The sequence below is a fragment of the Tachysurus vachellii genome, chromosome 22, assembly GCF_030014155.1.
Source record: "Tachysurus vachellii isolate PV-2020 chromosome 22, HZAU_Pvac_v1, whole genome shotgun sequence".
In the NCBI taxonomy this organism is placed as follows: domain Eukaryota; kingdom Metazoa; phylum Chordata; class Actinopteri; order Siluriformes; family Bagridae; genus Tachysurus; species Tachysurus vachellii.
Genome location: NC_083481.1, coordinates 15,396,615 through 15,416,611, shown reverse-complemented (window position 1 = coordinate 15,416,611; position 19,997 = coordinate 15,396,615). Strand labels below are relative to the sequence as shown.

The following is a 19,997-nucleotide window of genomic DNA, read 5'->3' as shown; positions in this document are numbered from 1 at the left end:
AGCACCACATGCTTAAACATACCATCAGGTGATCGTGACATTGTACATTGACATTGCACGAGACAGTGTAGTATAGTAATATAGTATAGTGTAGTATGTTATGGGTTATAGTATAGTGTAGTATGGTATAAGGTAGTGTTGTGGTTTATAGTATAGTGTAGTATGGTATAAGGTAGTGTTGTATGGTATGTTATGGGTTATAGTATAGTGTAGTATGGTATAAAGTAGTGTTGTGGTTTATAGTATAGTGTAGTATGGTATAAGGTAGTGTTGTATGGTATGTTATGGGTTATAGTATAGTGTAGTATGGTATAAAGTAGTGTTGTGGTTTATAGTATAGTGTAGTATGGTATAAGGTAGTGTTGTATAGTATGTTATGGTCTATTATACTATAGTATAGTGTAGTATGGTATAAGGTAGTGTTGTATAGTATGTTATGGTCTATTATACTATAGTATAGTGTAGTATGGTATAACGTAGTGTTGTATACTATGTTATGGGTTATAGTATAGTGTAGTATGGTATAAGGTAGTGTTGTATAGTATGTTATGGTTTATAGTATAGTGTAGTATGGTATAATGTAGTGTTGTGGTTTATAGTATAGTGTAGTATGGTATAAGGTAGTGTTGTATAGTGTAGTATGGTATAATGTAGTGTTGTATAGTATGTTATGGTCTATTATATTATAGTATAGTGTAGTATGGTATAATGTAGTGTTGTATAGTATGTTAGTCTTGTATTAATGTAGTCTGGTATAGTATAATGCAGTATATTGTGTTATTGTATACTGTAGTATGGTATGGATATAGTATACTCAGGTGTAGTATAGTATGTTATGGTCTAGTACAGTGTAGTGTAATACTGTGTAGTCTGGTATTGTATTATAGTGTAGTATGGTATGGATATAGTATACTCAGGTGTAGTATGGTATGGATATAGTATACTCAGGTGTAGTGTGGTATAGTCTGTAATGGTCTAGCACAGTGTAGTGTAATACAGTGAAGAACGGTATGGTATAATAAAATATTGTCTTATGGTACGGCACAGTATAGTATAGTACTCTTTAGTGAAGGTAGGTGGATGCGATGTTTGTCAATATTTTTTGTTGAACTACACTAGTGCATTGTGTTAGACTACTAAAAAGTCTGAAATCTCAGGTTTGTCAGAATGTGACTCTCTGACACACAAAAGTGCATCTTTGATATTTCTAATAATTTAGTAAAATAAATCAATGAAGCAAAAGTAAATATTAGCCATAAGCCATAAATTGTTGCTTTTAATTTCTTATTTTAGATTCACGTTTTATTTGGGTTTAATTCTGTCCTGTTTCTTCGTGTGTTTAGAGAATTGTTTGTCACCTTGTGCCTTAAAGAAAATGTGCAGTGTGATTACATGAATCACCATTACTACAGAATTCTTATTCTGCTTGGAAAAACGTAGGCTTTTATCTCCAACAAAACAGACTGACCAGCCTTAAACCTTTTGACAGTTTGTAAAAACATGTTAGTGTTGTTCTGGCCTGAAGCTTTTATACAACATTTCCAGAAGATTCACTTGGATTTGAAAGAATTAACACAGAATATGAATAATTATGTTAAGCCTTTTATTTAGTTAGAGCTCATTATCCACAAAGCTTTGTCTGTCTTTCCTCCTTTTTTTTCCCATTTCTTTTTTAATGTCAGTCTTAATATTTCTTTTTTTATCTTTCTTCTTTCTTACTTCTGACTCACTTTTGTTTTTCCTCAATTTTTCCTTGTATGTCTTTGTCTGTCTGTTCGTGTCTACCTGTCTCTTATTTTTTCTGCCTTTCTTTCTTTGTCTTTCTTGTTTTTTTTGTTTCTCAGATGATCTCTCTGTCTTTCTACCTTTCCTTTATATTTTTATGCATAAATTTGCTCTATTTGCCTTCTTACCGTTCCTTCTTTTTTATCCCAGTCTGTTGTTTTTTTTCTGTAGTTCGTCTGTCTTTCTTTTTTCCCCTGTCAGTCTTTCTGTCTTTTGGCCACCTTCTTTTTTCTCTCTCTTTTAGTTTGTCGGTCTGTCTCGCTTTCCTTTTTTGCCTCTGTCTATCTTTATATCTGTCTTTCTTTCATTTTTGTCACCTCAGAAAAGAAGCCTCTGCATGTATTATAAAGGAATATTGTTTGAGTTCCTTAGTGCCGTGCCTCAAACCACCCACCACCTGTGGAGTCGACCCGGACCCCACGCACAGAGGGGGTGGAGAGTCAACGAGCAATCGAGAGAGAAAGACAGGGCGAACTGACAGCATGTACAGGACGTGACCGGTGCCTGGGGGGAGGAAAAGTTAGAGAATGAGTGCGAGTGTGTGTGTGTGTGAGAAAGAGAAAGGAATGAAAGGCTCAGTGGGCTGGTGACTCACCTGCATGTGTCGGTCGTGTTATGTGCCTCAGGCGTGTGTGGGAATCCACAAGGCAACCCGGTGAGAACCCACACATAGTGCGCTCTCTCTCTCTCTCTCTCTCTCTCTCTCTCTTTCTCTCTCTCTCTTTCACTTTTAACCCAGCAGGTATAGAGAAAGCAAAAGAGAATTATTATTGACTGGAGCTGAAGTGAGAGAGAAAGGAACGAAGAGGTGGACTGTGATGCCAACACCTCTGTAGATCATTAATAAAAACATTTATAATAGAAACACGTCAAGAAAGATAGCGGCTTGCGAAGGACGGTAATTAGCTGAAACGCTTAGACTGAAGAATTGGAGTGAAACTAAACAACAGATAACAGATCAGGATCACTGTTAATCCAGAACATATCTCATGATCACTTACCTCGTGGTGTAGATACATCCTGGTTGCGGAATCAGTCAATTTAGTAACCAGAGATCAGATTTTATCCATTATTATGCATAATTAATAAAAGTATGAAATTTTACTGAGATGTTTTAATCAGAGATTAATTGTAAGGATGTCGTTATTGTAACAGACGACTCAATATGAATATCGGCGGTCAAAACCTTTGTAGAGTATGTGATTAAATATTTCTGTCTTTGGGCTAATGGAGAGCCGGTGCGAGAGAGCCGGTGCGAGGGGGGGGATTTTACTGAGATTTGTAGAGTATCTGATTAAATATTTCAGTTACAGAACTCCAGCTGCTGTTATTGTTCCTTATGTATTGTTTTGTCTTGTGGTGGATTAGAGATCCAGTGTTAAAGGTTTCAGCGCTGTCTTAGCTGTATACAGTCAGTCATTCTTTTCAGTCTGAACTAGGACAAGACTCATGAGAGTTGTCTAACCTCGTGGGGATTTTATTTGGACAGTTTCAGCAATTATGTCATCTTCAGCTTGAGAGAATTTGCATCTACATCGGATGAATCATCTGTTGACTCTAAACAAATAAAGCACTGATTCACAGGTGGTGGGAAAAAAAAACCAAGTGAGCTGTGAATAAATAACCTAAAATGTTGTGTGCCGTGTTTCATTTTCATAGAAATAACTGAAATCTATATTTTAACCTCACAGTCTGTTGTTTAACTGCAAATGTCCAATGGATCGTTATGAAGTGTACAAGCTGAGGAACATGTCCTGAATTATTTTGTCCTTAAATTCCGAACAGGAACAAGACCTGGCTTAGTTGCAGAAATAATTTTTTGTTGTTGTGTTTTTTTTTTTTTTACATAACGACTCTTAAATATTTCAGTTTGTGGTGTGTGTATCGTGGTTAATTATTTATCTCTGTCCCACTTTCTTACTCTTTCCTATAGGATTAAACACGCCAACATTGTTTCTTTGGAGGACATCTATGAGAACAAATCGTACCTCTACCTCGTCATGCAGCTGTAAGTGAAGTCTGTCTTTGGGCTAATGGAGTGTGTGCGCGCGAGTGTGTGTGTGTGTGTGTGCGCGCGAGTGTGTGTGTGTGCGCGCGAGTGTGTGTGTGTGTGTGTGTGTGTGTGTGTGCGCGCGAGTGTGTGTGTGTGTGTGTGTGCGCGCGAGTGTGTGTGTGTGTGTGTGTGTGCGCGCGAGTGTGTGTGTGTGTGTGTGTGTGCGCGCGAGTGTGTGTGTGTGTGTGTGCGCGCGAGTGTGTGTGTGTGTGTGTGTGCGCGCGCGCGCGAGTGTGTGTGTGTGTGTGTGCGCGCGCGCGCGAGTGTGTGTGTGTGTGTGTGCGCGCGCGCGCGCGAGTGTGTGTGTGTGTGCGCGCGCGCGAGTGTGTGTGTGCGCGCGCGCGAGTGTGTGTGTGTGTGCGCGCGAGTGTGTGTGTGCGCGCGAGTGTGTGTGTGCGCGCGAGTGTGTGTGTGCGCGCGAGTGTGTGTGTGTGTGTGCGCGCGAGTGTGTGTGTGTGTGTGTGTGCGCGCGAGTGTGTGTGTGTGCGCGCGAGTGTGTGTGTGTGTGTGTGCGCGCGAGTGTGTGTGTGTGTGTGTGTGTGTGTGTGTGCGCGCGCGCGAGTGTGTGTGTGTGTGTGTGTGTGTGTGTGTGTGTGTGTGCGAGTGTGTGCGTGTGCGAGAGTGACAGCGAGTGCCAGTGTGTGTGTGCGAGTGCCAGAGTGACAGCGAGTGCGAGCCTGACTTATAAAGAAGCCACTCATGATCTAGTTCAGCTGCTTCTTTTAGCTCCCTATTTCAGACAATATTTATGTTTTGATCCTTGACTGCATTTATCACTAAAGACAGAATGGAAGAATTTATCACTAAAGACTGTGTGTGTGTGTGTGTGTGTGTGTGTGTGTGTGTGTGTGTGTCAGAGTGTTTGTGGTTGCTGAAATGGACAACACAATACAATACCCTAAAATAAGATAAATGCTTTTTGGTTACACAGTTTTTTTTTTCCTCAGTGCAACTTCTAGTTCTTTATTTGTCTTTTTTAAGAAAGAAAGCATGATCCTGTTAGTGAGTTTTGTTTAGTTGGTTATTTTGAGTCTGTTGCATTCTGTTGTTTTGATTCTTTTGGAAGGGTTTGTTTTGCGTTTTGTCTCCTTTTTGTTTTGTTGTTTGGTTTTCTTTAATTTTGTTGGTTGTTTTGTTGTTGTTGTCAGTTGTACAGCTATATTTGTTTAATATAATAGCTCGGTTACACGTGATATCGTGCCGTAAACGTAGTGTATGTAAACCAAGTAAATATTCTTCACATAGCTCAGCACCAATAAGGAAGGTGTTGCTTGTCTGTTTCTGGCTTTCTAAAGGTCAAGTTCAGAGCTGTACATTAGCAAGAGCAAGACTCTCCCAGCCAGCGCTTTCATCTCGAAAGAAAACACATTACAAAACCATGTGGCATCATTCAGCACGTTCCAGCTGGGATTTCTCCTGCAAGCAGGCTCGCTGGATACGAATCCTCCTTTCCGACTCGAGCTTTCTTTTTCCAGTCGTCGTTTGATAACGCAGGATTCTGTATTTCTCCATCTTTGTTCATCCAGATAAAGTTGTAGAGAAGTTAGTCATGAGAGAGAAAATCCACTGAAGATCATCTCCAGGAAGAATGATACCGATTACATATGGATTGTATATAAAGGTGTTTTTCTGCATCACAGCTCCAGGGTTTGGGCTTTCGATCTGCCCCTAGGTGTGAATGTGCCCTCAAATGTTTATTTTTAATACTAACTATTAATACTACACCTATTATTGTTATACATACCTTCTTACACACAAAAAAAATGCCAAAAAAGTAGAGAGAGTGTTTAGGTGAGTAAAATAAAGCAGCTATTACGTCCTCGTAATGATCACACTAATTGGAGGTTGCTATGTGCAAAATATTATTGTTTTTTAGATGATGATGATGATGATGATGGTGTATGTGTAGTTTGTGAGCCTTGTGACTGTATTTGTTTGTTTAACACACACAGTGTGATCAGTATGAAATTTTGTGTGTGTAGGCAAAGTACAGTGTGTCTAGCCGGATGTGTGTCTGAGAGCCATAATCATGTCCTGTTAACCAATTATGGTAGTTCTCTCTCTCTCTCTCTCTCTCTCTCTCTCTCTCTCTCTCTCTCTCTCTCTCTCTCTCTCTCTCTCTCTCTCTCTCTCTCTCTCTCTCTCTCTCTCTCTCTTTTACGTGTGATGTCAAAGCCCTTTAATTACACATGTGCCTTGGAGACTCTCTATTGTCTCATCCACTGAGAAATCAATGTAAAGGCTGACAAACACACCAGATCACATGCACGCGCGCACACACACACACGCACACATTACCCGCCCACTGAGCAGCCCTGGGAGCATGTGCCCACACCTGTGTCCTCCCACCTGTCAGCTGAAATGTCACAAAAGAGGAACAGGGGAGAGAAAAACGAGTGAAGAGAAAGGGAGAACTAACCAGCACGTGGACATGGTGTGTGAAGGTTTAGATTACAATAGAGAGCAGAGAGGAGGATAATTAGAACTTATGGGAAAAGGAGGTCAGTGAAAAGCGAGGGATGGACGGAGGAAGGAAGACAAGGATGGATAGCTAAATAAAAGGAGGAAGAGGGAGAGAGAATGGAGGGAGGAATAGATGCAGCAAAGGAAGAAAAATGACACGGAGGGAGACGGTGATGGATAAAAAAGGGGTGATGAAAGGGAGAGATGATGACGGGAAATGTGGATGAAGAAAACGGAGAGAATAAGATGAGGGGCAGGTAAACGGAAAAGAGATAGCAAGAGCAATGAACAGAGGGTAGAAGGAGATTAATGAGATGAGGAGATGGATAACGAAAGGAAGGGGTTAATAAATGGGGATAGGTTTGGACAGACGGATGGACAGACGGATGGATGGATAAAAAAAGAGAGGTTATGGAATGGTGGGATAAAGAAAGATTTGGCTAAAGTTATGCATGAGACATAGATCAGTCAAGGGATAAGAAGAGAGATGGACAAGAGATGGAGAGAACAGTGAAGATATTGCTCGGGGGCTGGGGAGAAGGAGAAGGGGTAATGAGAGGGATGAAGAGAGCAGTCAAGATGGAAAAAGGGGTGGAGATAAGATGGATGGAAACGTTGGTGACGGTAGAGAGATTGCTGGAAAGGTGTGTAAGGATGGATGGAGAGGCGGATGGAGTTTAGTGGCGGAGAAGAGAAGGGATTAACATACGAGCTGGAAAGTGCTGAGTCTGCCAGGTCTTTTATCTCAGCTAGGGTTCAAGTGTGTGTGTGTGTGTGTGTGTGTGTGTGTGTGTGTGTGTGTGTGTGTGTGTGTGTGTGTGTGTGTGTGTGTGTGTGTGTGTGTGTGTGTGTGTGTGTGTGTGTGTGTGTGTGTGTGTGTGTGTGTGTGTGTGTGTGTGTGTGTGTGTGTGTGTGTGTGTGTGTGTGTGTGTGTGTGTGTGTGTGTGTGTGTGTGTGTGTGTGTGTGTGTCCTCGCAACACTCACTGCGTGTTGGGTTGTGTTTCTATTTCTCAGTAGCTTCACCAAAGCAGATTGAAACGGGGGAAACAGATTGCACACATAATGACGCTTGATTTACAGAGAAATAAAATGTTTCTCTGATTCACACACGAGTCGACTTTAACCTGCGTGAGTGGAGAGTAGGAGGTGGAAAACGAGCACAAGAGCTCCTCCTAGTGGAGAAGGACGGCAGCAGCACCACCAGCTGGTCACAATGGTCCATGCTGTGATGCAGTCTGTCTGAAGTGTAACTGTGTGTGTGTGTGTGTGTTTCATACAGTTTCCACAGCATATTTCTCTCTTTGCAGGGTGTCTGGCGGCGAGCTCTTTGACAGGATTGTTGAAAAAGGTTTTTACACGGAGAAAGACGCCAGCAAGCTCATCCAGCAGATCCTGGACGCCGTGAAGTATCTTCATGACATGGGCATAGTGCATCGAGACCTGAAGGTGGGACTAAAAGGAAGTGTGTATATATATATATATATGTGTGTGTGTGTGTGTGAGTGAAAATAAGCCAAACAGTCTGATCTGAACGTGTAAAAATTCCCTATTTTATTTGGCGATCCCATCTTCCCCTTCCTTTGCTGCTCAAATCTGAGAAGCCTGTGCGTACTGTGACTAATTAACATGATTATGTTCCTCTCTGGTTTCGGAGGTCACAGTTATTAGTCTTGTTAGTCTGTGGGCTTAACAAGCTCATTTGTTTACATGAAGTGAAGTAAAGTGAAGGACATACAGATTAATTCTCGTGCATGGATAAACTAATTAAGCTTCTACATGAACATGATTCAGATCAATGAGATCGAGAGAGAGAGAGAGAGAGAGTAAGAGAGAGAGACTATGTGTTTGTATGCATCATTATGCAGTTTTTTTTTATTTTCCAGCCAGAGAACCTGCTATATTACAGCATGGACGAGGACTCGAAGATCATGATCAGCGATTTTGGCTTGTCGAAGATCGAGGGCTCGGGTATAGTCATGAGCACGGCATGCGGCACTCCTGGATATGTCGGTAAGCCGCACACTAGCATACGTCGTATCTGTTCTCTCATCGTATACTTACTAGAATTGAATAGAATAGAAACAGGAACGTGTCGTAATCCGTATTATCTGGTTACGTGGACCCTGTGTCTACTATTCAAGTCCCTTTGTAAGTTGTTACTATAGAAACAGAGACGGCAAGACGAGCTCGTGCACGTGTGAAGTGTTAATAGGTGTTTTTTTTTTCTTTTTTCTTTTTTCTTCAGCTCCAGAGGTTTTGGCGCAGAAGCCGTACAGTAAAGCAGTGGACTGCTGGTCTATCGGCGTCATCGCGTACATACTGTAAGCGTTAAATACGACTGATATCCTGAGTGGCAGCTAGCTTAGTTGTGACCAGCACAGAAAACACTCACATCGAAGAATCTGTCATCTGTTTACTGTTTAGAATTAAAATTAATCTCCTGGAACATCCCAAATCAGTCATGATACAAATTTAGTTGGAAATATAAATCAGGCTTATTCTTATTATCATTATTATTATTATTTTATTTTATCCATCACATGCTGTCCCTCAGTCTCTGGTCCTGTTCAGTAAGATCCAAGTTCTTAAATCCTCACATCTCTCCCTGTCTCCGTCAGCTTGTGCGGCTATCCGCCATTTTACGACGAGAACGATGCCAAGCTCTTCGAGCAGATCCTGAAAGCCGAGTACGAGTTCGACTCGCCGTACTGGGACGACATCTCTGATTCAGGTAGCACCTTTTCCATCTTCTCACGATTCCTCTGCTTTACATCAAGCCCGTGTTATTCCTGTCCAGACTTTGCTCTGTTCCTCTGAACACCTGCCAGACTGCTCGTTAATAATAATAAGAATAATAATAAAAATAACAAGCTCTCAAACTCCCCAATTTATTACTACACCAGGCCTTGGGAGAAGAGCTAATCAAATTTTTTTTCTCCTTCCTGAGCCTGTTCTGTGTTACTAGAGCTGACAGAATGGAAAAGCTTCAGACACTAACATCGTAGACTGAGCTGGAATTGTGATTTTTATTCTCAGCTAAGGACTTCATCGTGAACCTGATGGAGAGAGACCCGAAAAGGCGCTACACGTGTGAACAAGCACTGCAGCATCCCTGGTATGAAATGCATGTTACTCCGTATATATTCGAGCGTCACCGTTATTCGTGTAGTTATTTCATTTTGAAGATAATCGTGTTCATATTTCAGATTTAAACCCAGCACTAAATGCATAAAATCATGAAATAATTGTGTCAGAATTCAGTTTGACGTTTAGTGATCTTTGCTTCCCAAGTGAACATAAACAAGCGTCCAAATGGAGCACAAAAAGAACTTGGGCATTGTTTAAATGTAAATATTCAAATAGAGGGAGAAGGGATAGAGATTATTCCTGAATAAATGAACTGTTTTGGAATGATCACACACTCGGCTTTCAACAAGAAAAGTTCCGTTTTTGTTTCATTTACATTACATTTACATTATTTAGCAGACGATCTTATCCAGAGCGACTTACATTTTTTATCCAACTCCAAGCTCCTGAGCAATTGAGGGTCAAGGTTCCGATTGGTAGCCCAACACCTTAACCACTAAGCTACCACATCCCCTTTCAGTTCAACTTCCAGATCAAAACGTTATAAATTACACTTACATCTTTTCACAAAATAATAGTTCTGCTTGAACGAGTTGAACGTTTTCTCCCAACAGATTGCGTGGTTAATCCGGCTCGATCCAGTTCTGTTTTGGCTCCGTCCAAGTGGCTTTAAAGCTTTCGCTTTCCTTGGCAGGAACACAGCCAGATGACTAACTTGGATCTCAATGGAAAGAACTGAAGTATTTAGATTTTTTTTTGTTTCATTTCAGGATTGCTGGTGATACTGCACTGGACAAGAACATCCACGAATCTGTGAGCGCTCAGATCAAGAAGAACTTCGCCAAGAGCAAATGGAAGGTCGGTGCAGTACAGTTTATATACCGATTTTTTTATGTACCGTATCCCTGGAAAGCTACACGACACTTTTGACCAAAATAGAGCTCGATTTTGAATATAACCAAATAATCATATGAATCATGTTTGAACATAATCCTCTTAGATTAAGAAGACAAACATGGCTGATCTGAAGATTTCCTGTCTAAGCACAAGCTTATATTTTTAAGCTCTCTCTCGTCTGTCTCTCTCTTAGCAAGCGTTTAATGCCACAGCGGTAGTCCGGCACATGCGCCGCCTTCAGCTGGGCACCAGTCAAGAGGGGCAGAGTCAGCTGTCGCCCCACAGCCCCTGCAGCGAGCGCCTCCTGCTGCCTGAAGGAACCGAGGAGGAAGAGGACGAGCAAAGCAGTCAGTTCCTCCATAAAAACGCACATCCACATATACTTACACAAATCTAGTCAGTCTGCCAAGATGATGTCTGTTTGCTTCTTTAGTTTTATACGGGAGCGACTTTCGTGTAGCTAAGAAGTGATCCTGCATCCTAAGATGTTTTTTTTTTTTTTTTATATCTCTACATTTCTATACAGAAACGTATGGTAATCTCAGTAAAATAGTCTGGGTGGCTTCTATTTTAAATTTAAATATAAAATAATTCTACTTTTGTACTTTTTTTTTTTTTTTCCTACACGTCGATTGAAGAATGAGCAGTTTAGAACAGATTAAAGTGTAAAGTAATAAAATGTTGTGGGTAATTTAGGAATCGTAATAGTTATGGGGTGTTTGTTGTCTGTCTCCATGTCTGTAGCCTCTCAGAGGGACAATAACGGCTGCTCAGAAAGCGCCGGCGAAGGGGAAGCGCGCGACGGCATCCAGAACTGCGCCTTCTGCGTCCACCCGACCAGCCGGGTCTGAACCCGTCAATCATCCTGCTGCAACCAATGACTTGACTGTCCCATGTTTCTACTGGAGTCCTGCCTCACCCCCAGTCTGGCCAGGAATATTGAGTAACTCCAGCGCTTGGCCACTAGGTGGCGCCGTAGTGTAAAGAATTTGAGGTGGGAAAGGGGGTCGCTATGCCAACAGAGGGTTTCTGTTTACAGAGAGGTGAGCTCTGCAAGAGGAAGGAGACAGAGAGAGATATGCATGCCGCAGTTGCATTATGAGTAACGGATCGAGATTGGACAGTGTTTTATCTTCTGTTTTACAAACTACATGATGTTTCATCTTTCTGTCTTGGAAAAGTGGTTTTAGGTGTGTTTTTAGTTGTGAAATGGGTCCTCCGATCTTTTTAAGCTTGCACGCTAAACACAGCTTCATGTGTGATCGGCAAACACACACACGAACACGCACATTTATCTAATTCGGTTTATTAATGCCGTGCTGCACCTAAATCTACCCTGAGTCTCAACTTCAGCAAGCAAAAGTTGTGTTTTTTTCTTTAATAAACCACCTAAATGTATCCACAAAAATAGAAATCAGCAGATATTCCTTTCCTCGTGGGACATTTCTATAAAATCTAGTCTATAAAAGATTTTAGAAAAAGTCTATAAAATATTTCTTGGTGTAGCCAAAAATTCCCACTAGGACATGGACATATTTAGAAGCATATATTACTCACTCACACACACACACACACACACACACACACACACACACACACACACACACACACACACACACAGTCTAATTGACATTATTTCAAACATTTGTACAGAATTTTACTTGTACACATTGTGTCCATATAGGACTTTATGTATTATTGTGCTGCAACACACCAAGTCTCGTTGTTTCATGGAACTTTTCTTTTTTCACGCGTCAGACACAGTCTTCAGTGCCTTCATGGTTGCAGATGTTCGAGTTATTAACGCCTCGTGTTTAACTCTGTTCAATGCCATTATGATCTGTCTGGGTGTCGGATGCTTTAAATGTAAACACTGCAGCAGGGCTCTGTCTGTGTGTGCGTGCGTGCGTGTGTGTGTGTCTGTGTGTTTGTATGTCTGTGTGTGTATTTAATGTCTGTTACCACTCATGTAAACGTTTTTATAGAAACCTGTTTCTTTTACTGATGGTTTTACTCAGGGGATGACGCTGTGCTAAGGATTTGGGGTTTTAAATACATGATAGAGGATTTATTATCTGACATATAAATTGAATACAGAGTTAATGTGGTGGCCTGGGAAAATCTGTCACCGTGGCTTCACTAAAACTTTCATGGTTGTCATCTTGCAAAGATCTTTACGTTCTGTAAAGAGAGAACAAATGCATTCATTTTTCCTATAGAAATGTAAGCGATGTTGCTTCCCAAACTGAAGGGTTGTAGATCGTCCAATTAATCTGGTTTGTAAACAGCTGTTAAAATGCTTCTGCGCCCCTTTTACACTTTTTTTTAATGTATCCAGACTCTATAACCGTTCTAACTTTACTTCTGATTGAGACTAGGGTTGTTAGTGTCACACGTTTTTTTTTTTTTTTTTTTTTTAAATATTTATATCTACACCCTCAATCTAAGTAACTACAACATGATAAATACATACAGTATCCGTCTTAATCCGTTTAATCAGTATCCGTTTTTTTTTTTTTTTGTTTCAAACCCTCCTAATCCCTAAACCCCAACTCAGTAACCTATTTCTATGAAGTCTTCAGAGCTAGATACTGTATAGTGTGTAAAATTATCCCAGGCTACCACATGTATATTTAGACAGAAGAAAGGATCTTTTTCCTTGACATGGGGGTCCGTTGTAATATTTCTAACTTTGGTACTGCACCATTGAACCAATCCAAAAAAAAAACATATAAAAAAAAGGCATTAAAGAACTTTTTATTGTACCTCATGTGTCCCATTTGATTTGTTCCCATACACCATTTTTTTGTGATTTGTGTGACATTTTAGTGTGTACAGGACATTTTATTTTTTTTTTTATTTCATGCTTTACAAGCTTGCCCTGTTTTGCATTATTCATATCAAGATCATATTCTATTACGATTACAGTTTATGAAATTCAACTGAGATGCAAAACTAATAAAAACCACAAGGTCTATATCTGGAACAAAGGGACAACAGGGAAAGTCTATCATTCTGTCTTTTTAGAATTTCTTTCATGCATCATGATTATTTTTTTAAAAGGTCTAACATTCAGATGTCCAAGCAGTTTAAACCACATTTCCATATTGAATCTGAGCCATAACCTTGGCTCTTTATTCTGGGTCAGACTGGGTCCACTAGAACCTCTCTGCATGTATCCATATGTCAAATATATAAAAATATATATATATGTAAGGGTTTCAAAAAAAAAAAAAAAAAGAGAAAGAGAGACTTATATTGAAATGTAAGGTGTTTAGTTTTGTTGATTACAGAGTGACAAAGTTGATTTATTTTTGCTTAGTCTGTATTTTTACTAGGGCTTAAACAAAAAATCGATTTTATGTTGTGTGAAATCGTTCGCTTGTGTTTCGGGGTTTGTGAGAAATGAAGAGGTATAATTGAGGTGTAACTTGCACTGTTGCTTTTCAAACCTTTTTTAACGTATCGATCCAAACTTCCACCGGATTTAAAGGTTAAAAAGAGAACGACGTCTAAGGGACTGAGCGCTTTTGTAGTTACTGCGCTGTACACTGGTATTTTCCAGAAAACCTTCTTATATACCGTGCTGAATAATGGTGAGCTCGATCATGTCTAGAGTGTTCGCACACACACACAAAAAAGGAGTGTTTATTGTTACTAAAGCCAGGAAGGTAAAAGGTTAAATCTGAAACAGCAACAGTGACATGGACATGGTGAAAGCGATGCTGTGTGTGTGTGTGTGTGTGTGGTCCTCTGTATGCTTTCTGATATGCTTGGATGTAAAAGTTGTTCAAGGCTTTGCTATATATGATGCATTTTTTTTTCCTTTTCCTATTATAATCAACATGATTATTTGCAGATATGATCTAATGTAGGTTTTTTTTTTTGCCAGGAATACATGAACAAAAAAATCCAAACCTTCACTTATGAGTTATTCAGACATGACTTGATTATTTAAAAGTGTCCAGAACTTTTCTGCCTATTTACAGTATGAACACCTGAGTCGACGTTATTTATTTTAATTAATTCGACCAGTCAAATAGGCTCAGGACTCGAGTACTCGAGTACAATATTAAAAATGATGTCTTAATGTTTCCACAACTTTTACAAATTTCCACATGCTATAAGTAACAAACTTTAACTGTAAAAAGCGGTTGTGTAATATTTTCTGGAGATTTTATTCCACTCAAGACTAATTCAACTGCCATGTAATTTGGACTTATTTTATTTCAATGTTAATTCTGACTTTTTTCCTACCATTTCCCTGTAGACTTGCTGCAATTTCTAAGAATTTCCTGTTTGTGAAAAGACTAGATGTAAACTTATGATATATGAATATTACTTAACATAGGAGGTTCTTTATTAGCAACTCAGGACTGTCTGCGAATCCATACTGATGTTGTACAAGAATCAACCTCGGTACAAATCAGCACAGAATGCACACTTTTATTGGCAGAAGTTAGTCTTCGTTCTCTATTTAAAACGAGAAAAGCAGAAGGGCTTGATGATGAGGCCTTGTTAAGATGAGTGCTGCAAGGATGAACAAAAATGGCCATTAATCTTTTCATTTTATGATGATTATAATCAGCCAGTTTGAGAATTGTGTTCAAATTGTGTATAAACGCCTTCCTGTTTCTAAATTAGTTGTAACTACTGGCAGCATATTATACTGTACTGTATAATAATATCTATTACCATAGCAAAGCTGTATGTTAACATTTTGTAAGACTTGTAAACAAAAAAACAAACAAAAAAGCTGTTTATTTGTATGGATGCAATGCATCATGGGTAAGTGCTGGATATTCTCGTACGTAATAAAGTAACACTTGGTATTTAAGCTAACGATTTGTACTTTTGGAAAATTTGTAAACGTAAAAGTGTATTAAAAACTCCTTGTCTATGCCGTGTGCGTCTGTTGTATACGTGATGTGACACCTACAGTAAAGTGGATGATGTAACACTGGGGTAAGAATCACTGGCTGGGGTATTTTGGATGTAATTAGTTGTAATGGCAACACACCAGTTTCAGTTTAAAAATCTAATTGTCAAGCATTTTACTTGGATTAGGTGTGTTTGAGAGCAGGGAATAGTTGAACCTCTGTAGAGAAATGGGCTTCTTGGAAGCTGAGCTATAGTACAACATTACAAATATTATTAATCACATAACTAAAAAAATGTTTCCATTGAGCACTACAATATGTCATGCTACAATTATCCATGGTCACAGTACTGTATTTGACGGTTATTTTCATTTCTAAGCAAGTAAATTGGTTCCCTAATCATGCTAAGAATACCAATCAGGGAAGTAGGTGGTGCTAGATGTAGTACAGAATATTCAGACAACCATTATTTTGTCACACACACACACACAAATATCTCCTTTTGAAGACTGCACAGCAGTGATATTCATCAACAATCTGTTAATATTCCTACTTCACTTGGTAATCCAATGGAAGTTCCAGAAAGTTTGCTAAGTAAATGAGAACGTCATCAGTGTGTGGTCTGAGGAGCAGATCCTGCATACGAAAGAAAGAAGGTATAACAAGTCTTTTCTCTACGTCTTCAGATGGTGCTGTGAAGGAAAAAGTGTAACACGGTTCCTCTAAGACTAAGGATTAAGAGTTAGTGTTTACTATTAACGCTAGCATTGCAAAGGAAATGCTTGCCATCATCATGCAACTCCTGTCGCTGTGGTTATCTGATAGTAACCTTACTGTACCGTACTGCACTATAACACTTGTTCAATGGTGGAGCATTGATTAGCCAATATCATTATTTCTTTTATTACATAGTTCATTTTTCTTTACCAAGAGCAAATTCTCATCCTTTCTCTTCTTTTCATGTTCTTCTATGTTTGAGTGTGCAGTCCCTACTTGTGTGGCATATCATTTGTTTTTATAAGGAATGTTGATGCAAATTGTTCTTCGATGATTTCCAGCCTGATCTTTTACTGGTGCCGTTCATGAAGAATGATGACAGTTTGGCCACTGATGCAGAAAGGATTTCATTTAAAGTCAGTTAAGTGGCAGTAAAGTCAGGGTTAAAGACCTCTGATTTAACAGGCTCCTCATTTTCTGCACCATGCCAACTGTACGAATGTTTGTTTTTTTCTGGATAACAGCATCAGAAAAGACATTCTAATCTATTTGAGATTACATCGTACACCGAGATGCTTTGAAGTGAGTGCGGTTTGGTCATGCATTTGGCACAATGTTAACTAAAACCTTTCAACTATCAACTTTAATTACATGTCAGATATTTTAGCCTTGAAGCTTGAATAAAAAATGTCTTGGCTGATTGACTACATTTGCGGGAAAGGGAATCACTTTTGGCAGAACTCTTCCATTCAGACATTTTAAGATTTAGAGCTTTGTGAGTGCTTCTGATATTGTCTAGACTGTTCACCTGTATTTTAGGTCAGAGGTGTCAGATCTGTCTGAGCGTGTCTTAGCTGCCATGTTTGATTAATCAACCTGTTTTCTCTTTCTCTGTTAAGCTGACTCTTTTCACCAAGCAACTATTCACAAAAAAATAAAGCTTTAAGCTACAGTGAAATATGTGTTTATGTCTTCAGGTATTATACGGGTGTCCAATAAGACCATTGCACAGGACATTCTCCAGGCCAACAAAAACTGAATGACTCATTCAGTGAGATGAGTCACTGAAAACACTGACAGGGAGAAAATGTCCTGATGAGACGAAGAGAAAAACAAGGGATAATCAGCTGATGCATGATACATATTTTGTCACTATTTCCACTGGCAAGATGAATTTGACGCTTCTCGCCAGGGTGCTGACAATGGGATATAGGTGGAGTTCCCTGATTTGAAATATTTTTCTCTTTTGCACGCATTTCAACCACTAAAGCTTTTTTTTAAAATCTGTTTACTCCAAAAAAGTGAGAAAGGGAAGACACAGAAGTGTGACAGAAATGGCACAGACATTTTCATATGGTATCTGTATAAAGTACTGCTGCTGTAATCGTAAGGACTATCCTGTGCTCATGTCAGTACTTTTATTCACAAGACAAGTTTTGTTGTTGTCAGTTTGTCATGTTGCTTTCTCAAAGCAGAAAATTCGTTAGTTTTACAAAGTGCTGATACTGGAGACTCCTTCCAATGTCAGAATCAAGAATTTATCAGTGCTGTAGTATAAAATGTTTTAAAAACAATTAACTCTTACTGTATAGATACATAGCCATTTTTGATGGTTTAGGACTTATTGGTAATGGGTAAACAATACCATGTAACACCTTTCTTCTAGTTATGGGCTTGTCTACCATGAAAACTCTTGAAATGAAATCACTAGGCATGAAGGATGAAAGGATGATGTCAAACATTTCAAATAAGAAATGACATTCTCTACTCTGTTTTGGTAGACCTCACTTGGCACATTGTTGCTCATTGCCTCTCTATAGTCATAGAGTTTCCCAAAGGGAAACAAATGGTATATTGAGGGCTACTCAAATTATAGTTTTTCTGATTCATAATGCTAATTCTGCAGTTTTCTTTGGCATTGGCGTATTAAGAGAGGAAAACTTTGCCCCTTATTATGCTTGTCTTCCTTTGCATAAAGAGTTTCCATCATCCTACAACTAAATCCAAAGCAAAGTCATACTGATTATAACTTCTTGAGGGTCCTTTGGAAGAGCCTTTAGAAATAATGAATACATTTCCCTGCACATGGCTCTAGCTTCTGTATTCTTCTTCCTCATCCGCCCATCATTCTGTGCTTCACTTAATGTATAGTTGGATTGTGGTCTGTTCTCTTTTTTGCTTTGTCTCAGAGCTGAAGACGGTTTTTTTTGTAGGTGAAACAGCTTGGCTGTGTTGTTGTCCACTTCAGAAGTTACACACTGTTCGTGTGAAATAAGCTTTGTTTCTTACTAGAAATACATCTAATTCACAGCATTGTTAAGACTTATTAACAGGGTTGTCTACAATGTTATCAACAATACTGTAGAAGCAGGAGCTTGAAAGCATGCCAAATGAAGAAGAAAGCGAATATCGTATTTTAATTAAACATTGGCTGTTATTTCTTCCTGGACATGGTTAATTTTGTTACTGAAACTTGCGTATAAAGAATGAATTTTTCCTAAATGCTTTCTCATTACTTAATTTTTAAATGTTGAACAATGTTCTAAAAGTTAGAAAATGAAGACAAATGCTAACTACTGTATGCTATATGGTTTGAAGCATAAAGGCATTTTTGTTTGAGAGAAAGAGAGAGAGAGAGAGAGAGAGAGAGAGAGAGAGAACATGCTGTGGTTTTAGCTCTGCAGTAACCCAGTACGGTTTACCAGATTCCAGAGATAAAGATGGGAAACACCAGGATCATCCTGTATTCTCAGGAAATTTTCACATCACAGAGGAATTGCTCTAAAACACACAGTGCCAAGCAAAATTTGTCTGTTTCCTCCATGTTAAATTAGAAAAACAATTCTGAAGTATATCAGAATCCCACAAGCATAGGGTTTCAGATACAACCCTCCCACAGTAATCTTACCTCAACCATCATAACGTTTCATACAAACTAATTCGGTCAAGTTGTTAGACATTTCTCCTCTTCTTCTTTCTGTTCATCTCTGATTTGTTCATGCTCTCACTTAATCTCTACTGAGTAACAATATGATTATGTAAAATTTTCCTTTCTGAACACGTGTTTCGTCTTGTTTCAACAGTCTTCAGAGAGATCAGACTGCCAAATCTCAAAATGTATGCAGTGAGTTTTATTCCTTTTTAGCAATAGTTTCACTCTCTTGCTGAACCGCATGACCCCGAGGACAAAAGACCTAATTCTCTGTGGTTAACAACAGCCATGTTACCCTGAGTCTGTGTACTATATAATTATAATAGATGCTAAAAATGTGCAGGAGAGAGATTCAGAATACAAATGTGCACCACTGGTGTTAGTTTGAGTCTGGGCAACGTAAGATTTGTATTCAGAGTTCAAAGCAGAATCGGGGGGCACAGGCAGACAGGGTAATCTCAGACATATCCATAAACAAACTTAAGTTCTGTCTTGTTATGTCTTACTTTGCAATAAGACATAACACCAGGGTATAAGTAGACAAAATAATCAAGGGCAAACAAAGAACTGGTAAACACCATAGAGAAATAAACCAATCACATGACACACAGACTGACCATACATGTATAAACAAAAGTACAAGCAGTCTCCAGTGCCATTAGCTGACATTATATTAAAAATATATTTTAATTAAAAAACTGTATAAATGAAAATCCATATGAAGATAATACTATTGTGTGCTTGCATATGTATATTGAATGAATAAATTAATGTTTTTTTAACACCAAGGAATATTTGAGTTTCCCAGAATTTTTTGGCTAAAGTGAAGGCAAAACTCAAAATATAGCAAACTCACTTTCTATTATTGAGACCGTTGGGAGTTTTGCAATCCAGCTGAGTGGGAGTTGTGGTTTTTACACAGATCAATGATCTGAGTGGGGATACAGTCACAAATGTTGTGGCTTCACCGAGTCTCAATTAAAACCGAACAAAAGCTCTTCCAAAACCAACAAAAGAGGTTTTTTAAATGGAAAATAAGCTCTGTTTTAGAAAGTGATTTGCAAAGCATGTTTGAGGGTGTTTACATAAACGATTTTTGTACACTGTTTTTGTGTGCAGCTCCCTGCTGAAAAAAAAAAAAAACCAGCATGAACTCACACAAGCTGCTGATCTGGTTTTGAT

General features: G+C 39.1%; 1 protein-coding gene across 1 annotated transcript in view; it reads left to right on the top strand.

The window, feature by feature from the left end:
- The window catches only part of camk1b (calcium/calmodulin-dependent protein kinase Ib), a 34,777-nt gene extending 21,726 nt beyond the window's left edge, over nt 1-13,051 (top strand). The window contains exons 4-12 of the mRNA XM_060857745.1: nt 3,719-3,793; nt 7,610-7,748; nt 8,186-8,312; nt 8,548-8,623; nt 8,921-9,033; nt 9,339-9,417; nt 10,160-10,247; nt 10,480-10,633; nt 11,031-13,051. Coding sequence (XP_060713728.1) covers nt 3,719-3,793; nt 7,610-7,748; nt 8,186-8,312; nt 8,548-8,623; nt 8,921-9,033; nt 9,339-9,417; nt 10,160-10,247; nt 10,480-10,633; nt 11,031-11,137 — 958 coding nt within the window. The 3' untranslated portion in view covers nt 11,138-13,051. The remainder of the gene's footprint in view (nt 1-3,718; nt 3,794-7,609; nt 7,749-8,185; nt 8,313-8,547; nt 8,624-8,920; nt 9,034-9,338; nt 9,418-10,159; nt 10,248-10,479; nt 10,634-11,030) is intronic.
- The last annotated feature ends 6,946 nt before the right edge of the window (nt 13,052-19,997 follow it).